This window comes from Rhizophagus irregularis, chromosome 13, assembly GCF_026210795.1.
Source record: "Rhizophagus irregularis chromosome 13, complete sequence".
NCBI lineage: Eukaryota > Fungi > Glomeromycota > Glomeromycetes > Glomerales > Glomeraceae > Rhizophagus > Rhizophagus irregularis.
Genome location: NC_089441.1, coordinates 2,247,244 through 2,269,067, shown reverse-complemented (window position 1 = coordinate 2,269,067; position 21,824 = coordinate 2,247,244). Strand labels below are relative to the sequence as shown.

Here is a 21,824-nt window from a genome sequence, read left to right as displayed (position 1 = left end):
ATGGTGTTTAAAGGTTCTTTACCGCCGGATCAAACTTATATAGCGACTATTATGAATCTAGGAAATATTATACGACTAGTACGAGCAGTATTTATCAATTTGGAACCTATTCTGAACCAAAGAATGCATTAGAAAGAGGTTTAATTTTTTCGCTAGTTAGAATAGCGAGAGTTTTTCGATGTAAGTTAATTCGGTAGAGGATTACAATAAATCTAAGTAAATCAATATAAATTTATCGTTATTAATCCTATCCATCATAATTTTATTCAACGCTCACGGAAAATCAATATAATTACTCCCTCTTTTCATAGAACTTAAATAAAGAATTTCAACAGAACCGCCTGAATTATGATATCATAATAAAAGTTTTACAATAACATTATCAAGCCATTACTACATATTAATAGATTAAAATCATTAATTAAGACCATGTTAAACGAAAACCGGCGAGATTTCTAAAGCGGAAAATGTGCGGTTTGCACGGTCCAAATTAATTGTCTGTGGCGTAAAATCACAAAGTTCATTTGCGCCGCAATATTTTAACAAGTAATAATAGAAGTACTATAATTAGGATTTTCCAAGTTTGGGATTTCATTTACGAATTTTCAGTCATCAGATCACAAAATGGAACATGGTAAAGCTAAATGACACCATAATTATGGTTAGATTTTGGTGTAACGTCCAAACTAGTAATCTATATATGCAATGGCTCGAAAAAAAATTCATTTGAATAGAATTTTAACCTCTTTCCTTTAGAATTAATTATATGATAATTACTTCTTTAATATCAACAGTAATATAATTTACTATTTAAGCTAAAATCACTAAGCGTTTATATATATATATATATACTTTATATAACGACAATAAACCATTATTATCAAAATGATTCCTAAATTGTCATTAATACCATTTTTACTTTTATTACTTCCAATTGAAATAACAAATTCACAAATTCCTACAGGTAATTGGAGATACTGTATATGTTTTTTAAGTTGAAAAAAAATTAAAAATACATATATTTTTTTTTAATCGAATATTTTTTTTATATTCTATTTTTACGGTTTCTTCCATTTATTTATAAATAAACTGATTTTGTATTTTGTTTTTTTTTAAAAAAAAAGTTCTAACACCTGGTAGTGGAAATAATGAACCGGGTAAATTATTTTAATTCACTATTATTTCTATAAATTTAAGATAGTGAAACATTTTTTTACTTTTTATTTTTTTTTCCCTTTAATTAGGTGACACGAGTGCAACTATTCTATTAACTCCAAATGGAACGAAAAATTATTTAAAAAATAAAAAAACATATGTTAATGATATGTCTAACGAAATTTCAATGGCGCTTTCAATTGAAAAAAGTCGTATTTTTATATCATATGATAGATATCAATATAAGAAAAACACGAGTGAAGACCAAATTTTGTTACTCGTAAATATTAAAGGCACCAAAGGACCAGATCAACCAAGTTCATTTATGCTAAGACGAAATTTAAACAATTCTATTACATATAAAGACATATCATTAGGATTACATACAAGGGATTTAGATAGCACTTATGGAGCTCCAGAAAATCGTAGGTTTACAAGAAAAATTACGTTAAATTTCTTGAAGAATTATTTGATTTATTTACTAATATGTATTTCAAATATTTAAAAAAAGCCCATTTATGGGTTATATGTAGATACGCATTAATTGGAGTTGTGAGTGGATTGTCTTTCTTACTATCTATATGGTTTTTTGCGGCGAACAACTTCCCGAAAGGAAAAAATTTCTCGACGATTATTTTTTACCCGCTTATTTTAGTAGATTTTGTTTTAGATATTATAGTATTAAGAGATCACGGAAGTGATCTAAAATGGTTCTACATTTGTGGGTGCGTATCTCCTCGATTTTTTTTTATATTCTTTTATATATTATATTTATATATAATTTATATAATTTTCACTTGATATAGTTGGGTATTCTTATTAGTACCAATATTCTTTAATATAATAACTTCATGGTATCTTGTTTATTATCAATTAAACTCATCAAAAGATGCTGAAAATTGGTGGAAGGACTATCCAATAGTCGCATTAGGATTTGTACTTTTGTCATTGATAGATTTAGAAGCTTTAAATGTTGTAACATCTCGATGTGCTGGTAGTGAGGCACTAAACGCAAAATTTACAGGAGGAGGAAAAAAAAGAGTTGATAGATCCATTATTATTATAGCATTTATTGAGGATGTACCACAATTAATAATTTACGTGCTATATCAAAGATATACAGTTATACCAGCAACTATACCAATATTAGTATTATCGTCGGCATGTATAGTACTTTTATTTAAAATATGTTATAGAGGTATATCAAGGGAACTTAATGTGCTTCAAAAGCATTTGATGACTTTCTAATCCTGAGCTAAAAAAAGAAAAAGCCAGAAATGGCTGATTATTTAAGTAATGACTCAATAATGAATTAAGAACTATAGAAGAAGTCAGAGAGAAGGTACATTTACATCTGAAACTACAATCAACTGATCGTCAAATAGAAGCCACCGTATCCCCACTCTTTCGGGCAAAGAAGAAAATAGTGTTTTAAGATTAGTGACTGGAACCGCTCCTTCTCTTCCTCGAGTAGTAGTAGTAACGAATAGTTCATGATAGAAAAAAAAAATTAAAATGAAAAAAAGGATCGGACCCCAGGTTCTTACTTCCGTACGCAGAAATTTTAGAGTTTGATTTATTTAGTTACTTGTACATTTTTTTTTAAAATAATATTAGTATTTATGTATTTAATTATTCAACCGTTTAATAAAAAAACCTAAAATATCTCACTGAACATATTTATGCGAATGGAATTTTGAAGAAAATAAGGATAAGGATATTTAGAAGGCTCGCTTCATGACTATCATTCAGCACGGAATCTTTAGGATTATTGAGGATCTGATTGAATAGAAATTTGATACTTTACAATCATTATTGGAACAGCTCGAACAAAGCCAGATTACACGCTCAAAGTTTTAACTCATCATTGATACGATTGTAGCCATCGTTTGGTTTCTTTATCGTTGTGGTAAGTTGAAACCGCCAAGTTACGTAAAGATATCCTTTCTGTGTTAATTGTCAACCTTGGAGGTGCCGACTGACGCCTAGGGCTAGTATGGAACCAAAGGAATATTAAAGAGAAATTGGCTTTCCCATATGAGGGTTGGGGTATGATATCGTAAGCAAATTAGTACATTTCTTAAACGATACTAAGACCTGTTCTCTTTAGTATCTTCAGCGAAAGCCCAAAAAAATTTCTGTTTTCATTATTATACATAATTGTTCTTGTAAAACATACACTTCGTTCATAATTGCTAACCCTGGTAAAAATATAAAGACATTCCAAACTTGTTAGTTTTAGTATTATCAAAACAACTACATCATAGAACCGGAAAATTCATTCTTCGTTATATTAGTAAAATTTAAGCGGCTCATGACAAAGTTATATCGCCATGCTTTGAACGAGAAGTTGGCCCAAGGTAACTCTCACTTTCCAATTCCAAAAAACTAAAATTACTGACCAACTCCACAAATTGCTTTATGATTGATTTGTCCCAACCCGAAAATATAATAAAATAAATATTTTATCAAAAATTGTACGCTCGAAACATCCCATTATTAATAGTATTATTATTATCGATCAGTATAGTTGAGGTTCAGGAATCATGACCAATGCCAATGACACTGAAACAAAAGTTTTGATCTTTTAAACTACAAATCTGTTTATTATACTTCTAATAGCATCCTTTATTACTACTCAAAACAAATTTTACATTGAATCGTATTTAGGAAATTTTTTTTAGCAAGAAATGCAATCACCTAAATGGGACGGACCTATAGAATCCCAGTTTTCACACAAAAATATAGCATTATCATACTATTTTTTTACAAATGTGCAAGTATCGTTAATGTTAAATAAATTGATATTCAGGAATGATTACGGTATGTCGTGGGACTAAAAATTCTGAATAACCTTATAAGCCTATCATCACCAATTATTCGTATTCAGGTTTCATACTAGATTTCTTGTTCGTGATGTATTCATTATGCAGGTAAACGTTATACATTTTAGCTCTATTTTGTGATCGGCCATGCTTATTCAAGTTGCTTTAGCCAGTTTCACTTCAATTGCATCGTACCATTGATCATCTCTTCAGACTACAAAAATGGAATGAATCTTAATCGATAGATAAAAATTGATACAGCACTAACAATTGATATTATCTCAATCCAACAATTTCATATATGTCAGCAACTTTTGCGATCGCAATTTAGTTATCACCTGGCTGATGTTTTGATTATGTATTTTTTCTATGCAAAGCGCTAGATTATATATTACGTAATGTGCCAAAAAAAATCGAAGAAGCGATAATAGTTATGTGTAACTTTTACTAACTCCCTGTAAAAAAAGTCAATCCGTTTTTTATATTCCGTCTTTTTTCTGTAAACTCATATTTCCGGAATTAATAACCTTATATCGCGGAATTTATCGAATTATTTACATTTTCCGTGAACAGATCCGTGAAAGGCTCATTTTTACGGAATTTTTACAGAAATAACGGATAAATTTATAGGGACTGAACAAAGGGGTGTTATAATGGACTTTGGCTCTAAGTAGTATTTAACATATTCCTTTGGAATGTCGCCCTAATCTTTTCTTATAATAATTACACTTGTCGGTGGTTTACAAAAAAGATACTGGATTAAATGCCTGAAGGGCATTTCCTTCGACTTATCTACTAATTTAATCTTTGTCTGTGTACATCTTACCTTTTCGAAATTATTGCACGTGTAATAATTAATGCTAATCCATAATTTGTGTGCAATCGCCTTGCATTAGTCTCATATCGATCAACAAAAAAAAAAATACCGGAGTTATTTTATTTCTTTACCCGGAGAATGTTTATCCCGAATAGTTGACATTACTTCTCAATTGGTAGTACTAGACTAGTACTAGTGTCAAGTATGAAACGACTTCATGTCCAGAATTGGATTTCTCTATTTAGCGGAGCTCCTTCCACTACATGCCCTGTAAATAATTTTTCAAAAAATGATCACGTGTCTGAGTTTCTTCGGAATAAAAACTAGAAAAATGAATTTTTTATAGGGATGTAGAATTTTTGGGAATGAAAATACCTGGAGAGTATCACTTCGCAATGTGAACAATATTTTTTGTGGTATTCTATTTATCAATCCTGTCAGAACACGAAGAAAATATTTCTAATTAAAATAACGTAAATAAATAATACTTCACTTTTTCATACTAATAACGTAGAAGAATGTCTTCTGAAAAGGAACTAGGGTGCAATGATGAATACGAAGCCAGAACGAATGGTATTGTATTTATAAAGAAATAAGTTGGTGGTCAAGTCCATTAGTGAAGATTGGAATGATCAGTGATATTTTGGTCCGTCCACTACTATACTTGCTGAAGGATTGATTAAGATGGGTAATAAGTGTATGGAGTTTATGAATGAAAAGAATATTGTAATTTCCAGGTTACTTATCATTAGATTACGAGAAAAATATTACAAGAATTTAACTGAATTTATCATTCTTTATAATATCAAGAACTTCTTTGTTTTGATGATTTTTTATGATACTATAATATTTGCAAAAAAATAAAAGATTACATTTATTTTTTGTCTTGTTGATTATGATTATGAAAGTTAAATGGAACCTATAAGAAGGCAGTTCCTTTCCGCTATTCTCATCCGGATGGTTTTTTATTAATAATTCAAATACAAAAAACATTGGGAACTTTTAGGAAAAATCCATTATAAATGTATCATCATCAATCTATGCAATACATTAAAAACTTGCGTTTATTAATTTGATTTGAAGTAATATTAAAATTTTAACTTCTTATTAGATGAATTAAGAGATCTAATTGGCCTCTTTTTTAGTCTCTTTAACTCCTTGAACATGTCAATATGTTTTTTGTCCACAATTACTTGCAATCCATTCTTCTACCGCATTATCCCTATCAACTTCCATTTCCTCAACTTCCATTTCCTCTTGTAATTTCACTGTAGCAGGATAACTGATGAAATACAAAAAATACCGCCATTTTTTGGCAGTTAATAGATCATCGCCTTCATTTTTTTCTCAAAACTTAGCTTGAATTAAGACAAGATATCTAAAATCAAATACAATACTTTATTAATATAAATTATCTGTATATATGACATAAATGACAACATACATACTTCTTATCCGAATCATCCGGATACTACTGTTACTACATCTGGTCCTGCTTGAGATTCCGGATAAAAGAAAAGGAGAAATGGGATTTTCCAAAAAATTTGGTAGATTATAACCAGTAGTACTATGCGTTGATAGAATATAGGGTTTGCCATTAGGTGGTTCATAAATCTTTCAATTGTTGTATATAAGCGGTTTTTTAAATATATCATGAACATCTTCGTCTTGGAAAAGCTTCATGATTGCACTGGAAATAAGATTCTCTCCCACAATATATATTCTCATACTAGATGGGAAGAAATCCATATTAGACATTTGGTCAAAATCATATACAAAGAAATATCGGTATACTTCTTAAAATATCTAAAATATCGCAATGCAGACTCTATTTATTACAAAGGGTTCACTAATCTGTAATTTAACATCGCTTTTATGCAATAGTGCGACCCATATTCAAATAATTCCAAGGCAGTTTCTTCTTTAACGAACCAAAATTTTAGCACTGCTCGTTTCAACAACCCTGTAAAAAAGTCGATCCGTTTTTCATATTCCATTAATAACCTTATACATATAACGGAATTTATCGAATTATCTACATTTTCCGTGAATAGATTCGGGAAAGGCTCATTTTTACGGTGTTTTTACAGAAATAACGGATAAAATTTTTTATAAGGCTTGTAAAAAATTCGCTGAACTGAGAGAGAAACTCATCCACGTCTAAAACGACAATCCTCGTATCCAACGATGCAATGCTCCACTCTGGTGAATAGGCTTTTTGTTGTTGAAACACCTTGCTGACTAAACATGGTGAATTTTCCAATATTGTCATTGAAAAAGGAAACTGGAATTAAAACATCAGGATTTAAAAATAAACAATTGAACGACTGTGCCATTTCGATGATTACTAGTAATAAGAGTGAACAAATGTAAGTTAAAAAAGAAGTTGAAAGTTTTTTGAGGGTACATACATGTATATACTTGTAAAAACCTCGACTAATAAAATAGACTCGGTGGCTTAGTTGTTATAAGTTTTATCAGTAGCGAAAGAAATGACAACTCAATTATGCTAAAGTGAGAAACAATATAGTCCTTCAGATATGGCGCCATCATACGGCATTTTCCGTGAGATCAATTGATCTTTCTCGATTCATATTTTCCTTTTAACTCTGAGGAGTTATGAAATCAAGAGACTAAGGTAAGTGAGGTTTTCATATGAAATGATATTTTTGACAAATGCTTTGGCGTATAGCAGGTTGATCATACATTTGAAATTGTTTTCTAAATACGTATATTATTTTATTATGGGCAACCCTATGAATTGAGAGCCAGTTCGTGGTCGTTGTCAGAAAACACAAAAGTGTCTATGGGTTTAAGAAAGCGACCCTGAAAGAAGCAAAGGGTATATTTCAGAATATTGTCCATTGGTACTATTGGTACTACTAAGTTATGGGCAGTGCAAGTTTCCCGAAACGATACGAGATTTGAGCAACTTCAATGCTTTTATAATCTTTGATGCGGGATTTTCTAATTCTTTTCCATTTAACAGATGAATCAGCACTTTAAAGTTGCTTAACGATGATGATATCCACGTTATTGTTCAAGGTATAAGGATTACTTTGTAAATCTGATGAAACTAATTCTATTAATATCGACAAAAATCTCAATTTAGGGAAAGAAAAGTGGTGTGTCGTATGTGACAAAACGTTCGAAAGTAAAAATGATCATGTAAATAATGATCTTACTAGACACAATATTTTAGTAGACAATAAAAATATCACAGAATCTTCTGGAGATATGATAGACGGTTATGATTATGATAATGATCAAGACTATTATGAATTTGAAAACGATGAAAATGAGAACGAAACCGAAGAAAGTAAATCACTTTTTGATGATGATGATTTTTTCAGTGATCGTACAATCAAGAAAAATATAATGAAAGCTTATAAAGTACTTTATACGTTTCAAATAGCAATTCATAGGATTGACTATGTATTAGAAGACTAATTAATTCATTTTATTCACTGTTAATAAAAAATTTCTTGGCACTTTTCCGAGACTGCTGGTCCTGGAGATTTCTTGGAAAAATGGATCGGCAGTTTTACGGATTTTTGATTTGTCAAAGAATGAGACTTAGGTACTAATAACACGTGAGGAGTTCGTGAACCGAGTTCAGGATCATTAACTATTATTCATAAATAGAAATACTAATTAAACTAACCCTGTAAAACGTAATTTCTGGAAAACTCGGTGAATATGATACATTTACTGTATGAGAAATTGATAATGATAGTAATAAATAAAAATTGATTCATCCGCAAATTTAATAATTTGACGTGCTTTCTCATCTGTTTTTTTACAAAAAAAAATAGGGAATAAATAAAATATTTTCTTTGCATTTTAGCTTGATTTTTGATTTTTCTTTTTCTAACATTCATCGGAGTTTTTTTTCAGAAAATTTTTTATAGAGGGCAGCAGTCAGATTAGTCACTCCAAAATAGTAAAAATGTTTATCTTAGGCTCAATTCAATATGTATTATTATTGGCTCATACTGATATAACGCAATAAGCGGTTACGTCGATTTTTTATTATTTTATCTGCTATTAATTTAGTCGGATTATAGTTATGTACAAGTACTGTTTATTTCTTCTTTCTCTTGAAATTTGATTATCTTATAAACTAATATATGAAATTATCGGTCAAACAGAACTAGTGTGATCCTATAGGGAATATTTTATGAAATATTTTGTATACATATCAATATATTAATATTTTTTTCTTTATTTTTTTTTAAAAAAAAATATTATTATTTTATTCTATAATATAATATAAATAATAGGGTATAGCTTATACATATTATTCATTATAACTTTTTATATGTATAAAAAATTTATTCGTTAATTTGCAGTATACAGTATTAAATTTTAATAAATAGACGCTAATTATCAAATGAAACGTATTAAAGTGTACTGTTAATAATGTTTGTATAGTGATGTAAAAACAGCACGGTGATGAACTGAAAAGATATGATATATTTTTCCACTTTCATTATTTCCCTCTCTTGATATGAATAATTTAACTTTATTTCCTAGTCGGCAATTAACAATTTGCTATAAAGAATCGAAAAGCTTTAAATGTCACTATTTTAACAGCGTTATTGATATATTTTTTCATATGATATGAAACGAGCTTAATCATTTTTTAGTTAAGGTCAGAAACACTATTATCCATCGGCAATCAGGCTTTTCTATAATTTCAATGATATTCGACAATCGCGTGAAGATATTCTGTCGAAAGCACTTTTCACTGTGTGTAATATCGTTAATTACCACTCTCTTATTCTTTATAACTATAATAAAGGAAATCCGTAGTATATGGTGAATTTGATTAAATTAAAGGGATATGATGATTTTTTTTTTGTTCAATGATTACATTTAATTTTCATATTAAAGTATTTATAATATTTGAAATATTAAGTGAAGATGCTACCTATGTAACTGAATTCAACATAAAGAACGGTCAAAATTCCAATTTCATTTCATATTCTTTAAAAAGTACATTATCGTTAACATTAACTGTTAAGTATATTCATATAATATAATGGTATGATAGTTAATTCATTTTTTTTTATATTAAATCCAATATTAAAAAAAATTTTAATTCGTCAGTGATCCGTGAGTCAACTGTAAAAAATTAATTTATGTCGATCATTAGTTAGTAATTTTTTCAATACCAACAACATATTTTTACTTTTATTTGACGCCACGCCAGATTCCCATTTTCTGCAGATCGTTTGCAGTTGACTCGTGGATCGCAAATTAAAGCTTTAATTAATAAATAATATTATCTTACCGCGTTTACCTAAATTGAAATATTACTTGTTTCAACAGACGGAATACTATTTCTAGAAAAAAATCTTTAAATGTCTCGAATCTCAAGAACCTGCCATAAAAATTTCCGCTAAGATATAATATTAAATCTAAGCTAATAAAATTTTTTAAATACTAAAATTTATTAAATAATACTCTGACTATTTTCGAAAAAATCCGATTAATTTTATTGAGATCTATTATTTAAAATAATTAAATAAAATTAGACAAGAAAACCATTATTAATAAAATAATAAATTACTTTAAATAAATTATTTTACCTGATTCGTTTAAATTTAACATCAAAGCATTCTGAAACTACTATGAATTAAACAATAACGTTAAAATAACAATATAATTCTAGTTTTTTACTCTTGAAGAATTCAGACATGTGATCAATTTCTAAAAAACTTTATGGGGCTGAAATGATCCGTGTAGGCGGTCGTTATTGATGCCGTCAGTTTAACTCTAGAGACTATATATGGTTTCAAATTTTTTAATACGAACTTTTTTTAACTTTTTTGTAATTATACTACATAATTATGACACTGAACAATTTTATTATTTATTATTATACAAGCATTATAAAATAAGACTAAAAGAAAATAGAAAAAAAGTATATTTGCAAATATATAACAAACTGAAATTACACAAACTACTTAAATTACACAATTAAAGGTTTACATTAATTACAAATAAGGCTTATATATGGCTTATTAAATCTGGATCATCACATGAATTACCATTGTTAAATTTGTGGCTTCAGTATGAGTTTTTCCGATACCTAACCTTTTTTTTAAGCCCCATAATGAATAATTAAGCTAAAGGCTTAGATATGTATGGCTTAGTTAAATCTTAATTATAGATCATCACATGAATTAGTTTGATTTAATACGATATTGTATAAGGCAAAATTTGTGGTATGATTCATCAATCTTATAAATACCTCTCGATTTTTCTCTTCTTTTTTTATCACATTTTTATAATTTATGATAATGAGCTGCTTATCAAGATCACAACAATCCGTAAGTCCAAGCACAACAAGAAGTGCACAAGTTGCTAGAGTTGTTGTTAGAGATAACAGCAACAAACAAACTTTTACGGTATATAAATATTTTTTAATTAATTGTTTTTAACATCATTTTTAAAAATCTATTTATGGGAAGATACATGGAGCTTTGTATCCTATATTTTCTCGGTGTGGAGAGTAATACTTTGAAGTCCGACTTATTTATAGACAAGTAGTATTATTCAAAAACATAATATATTTTTAAAAATGGATCAATGTAATACTAGTATCAAACTATTAAATTGAATGTCACTAATTATTTCTTTTCTTAATAATATAATAAAGCCTACAATTTCCAGAACATTAAGAGAGACATTATTTACCCAGGGAAATACAAGAAAATTGAATGATGATGATTTTAAGTTATATAAGGATTCATCAGGATGTGCTAGTTTAAGATGTGAAAAGGATCTGATATCTGTTCACCAAAATCAGATCGATGATGTTGTTGACTTTGAGACCTTTAATAAATTAAAAGAATTTAGCTCCAAAGTTCAGAATTTGGAGGAGGAAATTAATTCTAAATTAATAAAATTAAAAAATAACATCACCACGAGCACAAGCACCACCACCGCCACCACTACTACCACCACTAGCAGCAATAGCACAAGCACCACCACCGCCACCACCACTACTACTACCACTAGCAGCAACAGCACAAGCAGTACCATCACTACCACCACAAATAATAAATCAAAAAAAGTTCACGAAGACATTGATAAACTAAAAAAAAAATTGTTGATCTTGCTGAAAATATCATGCCGCCTACGTTGTTGCAGTCATTACTCGTAATTCCAAAAGATCATCTTCAATTATATAAATTACATAAAGTAGTCCTATATGAATATAATAAATATATTGATGAAGTGTATGTATCAGTTAATAATATATCCAATGGATTATCAACATCTGATAATTATTCTTATGTGAAAAATAAGGAAAGGAAAAGTAGAAATTTATTTCCCTCCTTCAAAAGCAAATTAAATGATATATTATTAAAATATGCAGATGAATTTGGATTTGTCGATTATCAGGAGCGGTATCACCCAGAAGCATCGTCATCATCATCATCACAGCCCTCACAGCCAGCATTATCATTACACCAGGAACATAAAAACAAAAAACTATTAAAAAAAGTCGATAAAAAAAAAATAATAACCTGTTATATAAAGAATATAAAAGAATATAAAGAAAATAATCCAAATGATATCAATTTGGATTTAAAAGAATATCCACCAGTTGTTATAAATCAGATTGGAGAAAAAATAAAGATCTTAAAACGGTGGATTCTTTTCTATGCATTATGATTTATCTAATTTTAAAATAATTGAAGGTATATATATATTAATTAAATTTGTATTTGAATTTGTTACATTAAATTAACTACTATCATATTTAGGTAATTATTGTATAGATGAGAACAAAGCAACTTTATTTCGTCTATTTGAAGTTCCAAAAGAAAAAGAGCAGCTGATTATAAATGCAGATCATGCTGTTCAATCATATTGGACTCATATTCACAATGATTTCAACCATGATCCACCAAAATTTAAAGGTTTTAATTATGAATCTCCAGGTAAAATACAATACATTATTACTTATGTGCTATTTCGTTAAATTAATTAAACTAATCAAAAGTTCTATCAGATTTGGGAACACAACCCTTTACACAGCACTTTGGGATTTTTCGAAGCAATAATAAATGTCCCAGGATTATATGTGTAAAGTTAAGAATGATGAATATTTTAATCATTCTTGGTATGTTTTTGTTCGTTTTTATTTGATTTTTTTATATAATAATTTGGCATTTTAAACATTACTATTTTATAATATTTAATAGTTGCGTTGACAAAATGCTATATATATGAAATTAATGAGGTGGCAGATTATATAGCAAATATAATGGAATTTTATTATCCATCAATGTATAGAAATTTAAGTAATCTTTGCTTTCCACCGCAGGTAAATAATTAAAAAAAATATCATTATTTTCATAAATTAAATACTTAATTCTTGGTTTATTATAAATTCCTAGGTTAAAAAATTATTTAAGGTATTTGGAATAATGTGTGCTGTAAATTTCAATACTATCTGTGGATATCATATAGATCGTGATGATGATAAATATGGTTTTTGTTGGCTTGTACCATTAGGTGAATGGAAAGGTGGTGATTTAATATTTCCACAACTTAATATACGTATAAAATTAAAACCTGGAAATATTTTAGCATTTAGGTCTAATTTATTAGTACATGGAAATCTTCCATGTTCTGGTATTAGGCATTCATTAGTATTTTTCACACATAACGATTTATTTCCTGAATCTTTTATTCATATAAATAACAATAATAATAATCAAAAAAAAAGAAAATCAAATGTTAATCAAAAAAATAAAAAGAAAAAGAAAAAAGAAAAATAAAATTTTATTATCAAAAATATCTCGCAAATTGTATATTATTCATGTAAAAATTTATTTTTTAAAATTTTTAATATAATGACATAAGTTGTAGAAATAAAGTAACAAAAAAGTAAATCTAATCTAATTATTTACTAAAGAGTATTATGATGTAAAATTTATTTTTTAAGAATACAATAAAAGGTCGTATAACCACATGATTTTATTGTATGTTAACAATGTAATCATTAAAAGTCGCGTAGTTGCGTTAACAATGGATCTCAAGGTAGATATCAGGTTTTTTTAAAAAAAAAAATTCATCTTTTTTTAACGAAATGATCATTAACGTTTCCTTTTTTTTAGGTGGTCGGTCCCTCAAATCCCTTAGAAGTGAAGGTATAATGATCTGTTTCTTTAATATAATAAAATTAACTTCGAAAATTTCTTTTTATTTCTTTTTATTTTATTATTTATTAAAAACGGGTCTAACTTTTTTTTTATTTGTATTTTTTTGTAGGTAATACTATTTAAACAAAAAGAATTTTTAATCGAATGAAGTCGTGCTTTATTATGTGTTATTTGATCACGTGACTTATTGCGACAATGTATAACGTTTGCTTTATTCTGAAAAAAATTTTCAAATTGATCTTTTTTTTTCAGGTGATAGTCGTTTGAGGAGTAATTTTCGGGTTTTCCATTTGAACATCCTCCTGGACCATTAAGAATAATTGGAAACCTAATAATTACAGGTATTATATAAATTTATTAGATTTTTTTTTATAATTTTGTAAATTTCGATACTAACTGATAAATTTCGTTTTATCATTTCATATGAAATGTATCGGCAATAATAGATAATATTCTTCTTTTACCATCAATTCCGCGAATATTGCTATCTAATGCATCTTGAAATACATTCCAAAATTGCTTTGTATGGTTTTCAGGAGTTGTTTGAAGAAATCGACAATTATACAATTGAATTAGTGTACTTTGTCTTTATCTGGATCTTTTGACCGCGTCCAAAATTGAAGCTAAAAAAATTTTTCAATTTAAAATTATGTAATTTTTTTTAAATAAAAGCCCTGCTGTTCATGATTTCTAGATCGTATCGCTCGGATCGGAAAAAAAATTAACAAGTAAAACCACAGTTATAGCTCGATCGGATCATATCATAAACAATAAATGTGGTTTGTCGCTGGCACGCGTCAGTCGCGTCACGTTAGTTTAGTTTATCAAAATCGATCAGAGGCGAACACCTATTTTCGTGGTTTGACTGACCGCTGATCGTTTTTGTAACCAATCATTTAGGGGCACATTTTGCGATCGATCTAGAATTGAACAGGGCTAAAATTGAATTTTTAATTAGTTACCTCACCCTCAGAATCTTCAGTTCTTTTTTAAAAGGTGTTATCTTAATACAACCAGCATCATGACGCAATTAAGCTTTCCACGCCCGAAATTCACGATCTTTGATAATATAACCAACTGGATATATTTCTTTTAGTTTTTGTGTTAATTCAATAATACTACTTTTTTTGATTTGCCATTTAATAAAAAGATTTTTCCAATTAATAGATGCCGTTAAAACACGTTTTTTAAAATGGTAATTGAAAATTTTATTCATAGTAATTTCTTCATTTTTCCAGTCATCGGTCGTACAATAAGGAATTATTTCTCGATCAATTACTAATTTTATTTCATTATGTTCAAGTCCAAAGAGGGTGTTTCCTTTAAATTTTGTTACGCATATTTCTTGAAATTCTTTATAAATTCTAAAAATTGCTTAATCATTGTCAAATTCTTGAAAAAATAATGATCGAGAATGGTCATAATCATGTATAAAAAAACTTTTATACCCTTCACCCGCATAATTCCAATCAGGATTTTTTGATACACCAATACTAAAAACTTTTTTATATTCAAATTCTCTACCTTAAAAAGCAAAGGGACGAAAATGTACATCTGAAAGTAATGTTTCAGATATATGCGGAATGTCAAATCCCATAACCAAAGGCCCTGCATGTTTTGTTTTATTAGAAAAGGCTTTTTGACATACTGAAGTAATCGCTTGTGATGAATTATTAATAACATACGTTACTACATAAACCTTCAGAACGACATGTATATCCGGGTTGTTTTTATTGTAGTAAGTGTTTCATACCAAGACGAATTGGATGTATAAAAGGTACTATATTATTATTAGTTCGGGCGAGCTAACCGCCATTCTCTAGCATATGGTCCATAATGCAAGTTGTCTATAAGTTCTCCTGCAGAAATAAGTGAAACTGAGTATTCTTTTTGCTTTGACATGATTGCTTTAGTATTACTTTAGAAGTAGTTTAATAAGTCAGATTAGAAGGATTCTGAAAAACGTTTAAAATGCATTTAATCGTCCCATATCATACTATATGTCGATCACCGCTTATAACTAAATGAAATTATTGAAGAAAATTTTTAAAGAATCTGAAATGAAATTGGAAATTTGACCGTTCTTTATATTGAATTCAGTTACATACAGTAGCATCTTCACTTAAATATTTCTAATATTATAAATACTTTAGTATGAAAATTAAATGTAATCATAAAACAAAGAAAATCATCATATCCCTTTAACTTATTCAAATATTAAAGATTTCACTTTTCCAAACGGGAGATTACTACGAATTTTATAGTTATAAATAATAAAGGAGCGGTAATTAATGATATTACATATAGTGAAAAGTGCTTTAGATTTATTCCGACGGAATATCCGAAAAAAATTCCGAATATCATTAAATATTTAAAATTATAGAAAAACAATAGTGTTTCTGACCTTAACTAAAAAAATGATGTGAAATATAGTCATTAATAACGCTGACAAAATAGTGTGTCTTGCTACATTTAAAGCTTTTCGGTTCTTTATACGAACGGATCAAATTGTTAATTGCCGATTAGGAAATAAAGTTAAATTATTATCAAGAGAGGGAAAATAATGAAAATGGGTGCTGTTTTTACATCACTATACGACCATTATTTACAGTACATTTGATAATTAGCGTCTGTTTATTAAAATTTAATACTGTCAGTATACTGCAAATTCATATAAAAGTTGTAATGAATAACATGTATATAACATTTGATAAATTTAAAGAATTGGTGATGAATTTTCCAAAGTGTATTCTGTAACATAGATTAATGGTAAGTCAAATCAATTAAATTCATCTAAATATTTGATGGTTTTATTTAATTGTTTAATTATTAACGGGATCATGATATTTCAATTAAGGATTATATAAATATTGTCTTAAATATTAGAGAAACTATGTTAAATCCAAAAAAATAACGATCGGTTTCAATACTTTAAATAATTTATACCCAGCATATGTCTTTCGTCTCTATTATCAAAAAGTCATGTAATACGAGATCAACGACACAAAATCTCAAGTTTCTTTGCGACTATAAAAGGTTGAAAGTAATTGATCATCAATTACGTGATCACGATAAATTTAATTTCACGTTCGTCTTTTATTGTTTTTATAAAAATTTAAAAAAGTTTTGTGCAGGGTAGATAATCTAAGTTGATAAAGAATTATATATGAGAAGACAAATTAATTCATTTTATTCACTGTTAATAAAAAATTTCTTGGTACTTTTCCGAGACCGCTGGTCCCAGAAATTTCTTGGAAAAATGGATCGGCAGTTTTACGGATTTTTGATTTGTCAATGACTAATACAACCCTATAAAACGCAATTATCTGAAAAACTCCGTGAATATGATACTACATTTACAGAAATGACATGAATAAAAAAACACGGAATAACTAAATTTTTTACTGTATCTCTAGTAAATATTATATATTTAGATTACCCTTTATAAGCTAATTTTGAGTTGTGTATTGTAACATGTAGTATGTCTCCGTAATTTATTATGGATTGTTATCTTAAAATAGATTGGTTTAACCAATGATAATAACAATAGGAATGTGTCATGTTAAAATGCTCCATTTTCTATTCATTGTTTACGCTAAATTAAGATATAAACTTTTATGAATATCTTTCCATTCCATTTCAGTTGGTAATGGTTTCATGTCTCTAGACACAATAGATGAGGAATAATATGTCAAAATGTCAGCAAATTGGCTTGTTTATTGCGCCATTTTGCATCCAATGATCATAGAAAGATGAAACATAGCTGATCGATAGACGAAGAATAATAATACACCAAAATATCACTAAAATTATGAGAAATTTTAATAAATTTAAAAAATTTAAATATTATTTGTGACCATAATTTACAATATGTTTGTTTATGATCCCAGTGCTTATGGTTTAATTGCTTCCAAAGTTTATTGTACAAGGTAATAGATGTTTTACTACTAACTTCTTTGATACCAAACGCATGTGCATACCAAATACAAGCTTTTAAAGAGAGTCAGACGTAAACAATTAATTTTTCCATTTAAATTTCTAATTAACTATTAATAGACTAGTTCAAATTTCTATAACATACTTTTTACAGCATTTTTTTTACATATGTGAATAAAACAATGCAGATCGGTTTTTGAAAGTAGTATAATAATAGCTAGACTGAAATGCTTGAAATTGTATTACTGACAATAATCATTCATCTCCTCCACCCCTTTTTTTTGGGGGGGATTTTTTTTTTCTTTTTTTTTTTTTTTTTTTTTTTTTTTTTTTTTTTTTTTTTTTTTTTTTCTTTTTTTTAAACACGTTTGTTTTTTTTTCTTTTTTTTTTTTGAAACATGTTTGGTTTTTTTTTCTTTTGTTTTTTGAAACATGTTTGATAAAAAGGAAAGTTATTAATAGTTAATAAATAATCAAGATATAAATGATGAGAAACATATACTGTATATATAAATGTTCTGTAATCCCCCCAAGTAAAAAATTTAACATTTTTCAAGTCTCTTGGTTAAAAATGTTGAATTTAAAGGTGTTGACCACCTTTATTATTTAATATCCACTTATTGCATTTTCGTCTCATCTCAAAACATATCATCGCGAGATATATATTACCTCAAAATACATCCCTCCAAGATATATACCCCAAAATATCATTCATTTATGAAGAACTGAAGACCTTCGAAGGTAAAGATTCATGCCTTATTTCCATCTACAAGTGATAAACAAAATAACAGGACAAATCAATTATATAGAACTTAATTACACTCTTTCTGTGGAAGCAGTTTGCCCCATTAATATTGATTTTTTACCTTTAGCTGATAATTATATAATGTTGTATTATACTAAAACAACAAATGGTATTATATGGCTACAGCAATGAGTCTATAAAGTAAGTTTAAATGATAGTATTTTTTTAGCGGAATACATTTAGAAATGCTAACGGATTTGTTGAACATAGCATACTATATTGAAAAACCAGATAAAGAAGGGCGTCAGTTTAGTATACCGTAAGTATTTTGAAATATTTATTAACTTTTTTACGTGAATTTCATGCACTAAACTTATTATCATATACCTTAGTGCAATGTTGATACACGAAAATCATTACCTAAATTGGTAGTAAGTATTCCACAAAAATCGACAATCAAATCATCATAACAATTATATCATAATAGGTAAGAAACGTTCCCACCTTTTTTTTTCTCAGTGGATACGACCAAAACTTTTTAACTAGCAACGAAAAAAAAATGATTATTCACATCCACCAATAATTTTTAGATATTTGACAATACTAGAAACAACATCAAGACTTATACTATGCAAGGAGGTTGCTACAGTTCTTGTTATTAGAGAGGCAACATTTGCGCGTGTAGTTGCTGAATATAATAAAATGAGACCTTACCACAAAAAAAAAACCACGGTCGACCAAAAAAAGTGCCTAACTGTGATGTTGTTGAGCTTATACGCGGCCTTGTTATTTCTGCAAATTTTTCCGATGTCCACATTCAACACATGTATTACGACAAAAACTTGAAGAAAATAGCCATATATTTCAAAATGGACATTACTTCGTATACCCCACCTTACCATTGTGAACTACACCGATCAAGGGAGTTTGGTCTACTGTAAAGGGAACCAGTCCTCATCCTAATCTTCTCGCTATTAGCGATAAATTATTGTATGCTTTTAAGAAAAAGGTTATCTCTAAAGTTATAGTTGGATTTTGGAAAAGGTTTCTTGATAAGACGAGAAAGAATATAAATATTTATGTGACGATATGTTATTGGCCGAAAATGAAATGAAGATTCCGAAGTTGAAGAATTTGATGAATAATAAAAAATTTTATATAAATTGAAAACTTTAAAACTTTAATAAATTTACGTTTAAATACAGTATGTCTTAAAACTTAAGTTATAAATAAAATAATTTAAAAAATTTTAAGAAAAAATTTTTTTATTAACTGAATAGCATATTGGTGTATCAACTTTTTTACACCAGACCATAGAGATAGTTTAGATTTTCATTTAATAGATGGAGGTTTTGGTTGAAACACTGCAACAACTGGATCATCAATAATAAAAGATCCAAATCTTCAATACTGGAGAGTTTACCACCGAAAAATTAAATAATAATTAAATTATGTACTACGACTTATAATGCTGAAGGATATGTATATATTATAACTAATCCAACAAATAATATGGACGTTGATTTGAGAAATTTATATTATGGAAGATTTCTTGTGGAACATATTTACGGTGCAATCATGGGGATCTTTCAGGCCAGAATTCATTTATTTTAATATGTTCATATAAATAATACTATTTTTGAAATAAAGAATCGGTAGCAATAAATTAGAGTTTTTATTAAAATCAATCAGAGTAAGCTCTTAATTTCTTTTCTTTCTTTACACACACATATATATATTTAATATTTTTTTTTTTGTCTAGGTACTGGATATAATTGTCCCGTAATTGAAACAACAAAGCCAGCTATTAATGAAGTTATTGATCCTTCAATCACGATCAAATATACCATTCCAGTGAAGTTATCTTTCGATATTTCTAATAAATGATGATCGGGATAAACCGGATCTATTACAACAAGGAGATTATAAACTATGTACCACTCAAGAGAGAGATGAACCTTTAATGGGAATTATAGAGAATATTTGGACGTTTTCAACAAGTAATATACATATTTTTTAAAAATTTTTTTAACTAAAGAAGAGAATTTAATGGTATGTTTAAAATATTGTTAAATTATTAAATTTAAATGAAATATATATTTATTATATTTTTAAACTGACTATTATTTTTATAGGTACGATTTTAGTTCTGGATCTCGTTTTCAGTAATACCAGAATCTTTCAATTTTTTATCACGATCATCCTTCATTATATTTACTTATATCGCTCATATCGCTATATTACAGTATCTATATAATATACATTGGCAATTCACGCAATTTAAATCATGAAACCTTCTACCAAAATGTCAGTTTTATAGTTCATACAATGAGATATTCAATCAACGTATTCAGGGGTTTATACAAAATTAGTTGAAACTCATTGATTTTGTGTTTTTTTTTTAATCTATCAATTCTATCACAAAGAAACAAAATACTTATTCATATCAAATATGCCTAGTTCAAGTAAAAGTAAAAAAAAGAGCTTCATAAATATAGAAGCACCTTCAAACAAAAGGCAAAGAACTGAAAATATTCGTGAAAATTTAAATATCCAATAAAACGAGTTGGGTTTGGAAATATTTTAAGTTGGCAACAGATGGAAAACTTATTGAAACTATTGATATGTAGAAAAAATTTATGATTTTTCTTGTGCTTATAATTCCCAAACAAGTTCTATGAATTATCATTTGAATACAACCCATAAAGTTTATGAAAAAAAGAAAGCGGTATGTATGACTACAAAAATTTTTTATATATTTAAAGAATAATATTAATTATATACTGTATATATTATAGGAGCAACTTTAAATTGAACCTAAACAAAAAGAATTAAACGAAGTGAACGGAAATGGTTTTAGAAGAATGATGAAAAAAGTCAATCCACAATTTCAACCACCATGTTATCAAACATGGTAATTAACTTGTATCACATGTAGAATTCATCCTTTTTGGCGCGTCTAAAAAATCCCAAAGGAAAAAACTCGGCGATATTTGAGACCTGTTTTATAATGCAAGATATTGCCGTGGATCTAGCATTCATGTTATTAAAGGTTAAAAATACACCACATCTAATAATTTCAACGTAAGAAATTTTATTTAATATTATTTTATTTATATTATTTTAAAGATTAATTTAATTGATTACTGATTTTCTTATTT

At 28.0% G+C, this 21,824-nt stretch overlaps 4 protein-coding genes across 4 annotated transcripts, besides 2 other annotated features; all 4 read left to right on the top strand.

The window, feature by feature from the left end:
- Positions 1-885: 885 nt before the first annotated feature.
- OCT59_005074 (uncharacterized protein) lies at positions 886-2,403 on the top strand (the record flags this gene model as incomplete). The annotated part of the gene is made up of 5 exons (XM_066138151.1): positions 886-964; positions 1,125-1,157; positions 1,245-1,580; positions 1,811-1,880; positions 1,962-2,403. The coding sequence occupies 5 exons, from the start codon at positions 886-888 to the stop codon at positions 2,401-2,403; spliced, it is 960 nt and encodes a 319-aa protein (XP_065997329.1).
- Positions 2,404-7,044: 4,641 nt separating this feature from the next.
- OCT59_005073 (uncharacterized protein) lies at positions 7,045-8,247 on the top strand (the record flags this gene model as incomplete). Its single annotated transcript, XM_066138150.1, has 4 exons — positions 7,045-7,166; positions 7,246-7,311; positions 7,796-7,842; positions 7,910-8,247. The coding sequence occupies 4 exons, from the start codon at positions 7,045-7,047 to the stop codon at positions 8,245-8,247; spliced, it is 573 nt and encodes a 190-aa protein (XP_065997328.1).
- A 2,834-nt stretch (positions 8,248-11,081) lies between these two features.
- OCT59_005072 (uncharacterized protein) lies at positions 11,082-12,281 on the top strand. The gene is made up of 2 exons (XM_066138149.1): positions 11,082-11,213; positions 11,465-12,281. The coding sequence occupies exons 1-2, from the start codon at positions 11,100-11,102 to the stop codon at positions 11,969-11,971; spliced, it is 621 nt and encodes a 206-aa protein (XP_065997327.1). The 5' UTR covers positions 11,082-11,099; the 3' UTR covers positions 11,972-12,281.
- A 194-nt stretch (positions 12,282-12,475) lies between these two features.
- OCT59_005071 (uncharacterized protein) lies at positions 12,476-13,598 on the top strand (the record flags this gene model as incomplete). The annotated part of the gene is made up of 5 exons (XM_066138148.1): positions 12,476-12,512; positions 12,579-12,755; positions 12,827-12,937; positions 13,020-13,141; positions 13,215-13,598. The coding sequence occupies 5 exons, from the start codon at positions 12,476-12,478 to the stop codon at positions 13,596-13,598; spliced, it is 831 nt and encodes a 276-aa protein (XP_065997326.1).
- Positions 13,599-18,350: 4,752 nt separating this feature from the next.
- Positions 18,351-18,369: a sequence feature (Short protein (OCT59_005070, UZO13573.1) was converted to a misc_feature.).
- Positions 18,370-20,909: 2,540 nt separating this feature from the next.
- Positions 20,910-20,920: a sequence feature (Short protein (OCT59_005070, UZO13573.1) was converted to a misc_feature.).
- The last annotated feature ends 904 nt before the right edge of the window (positions 20,921-21,824 follow it).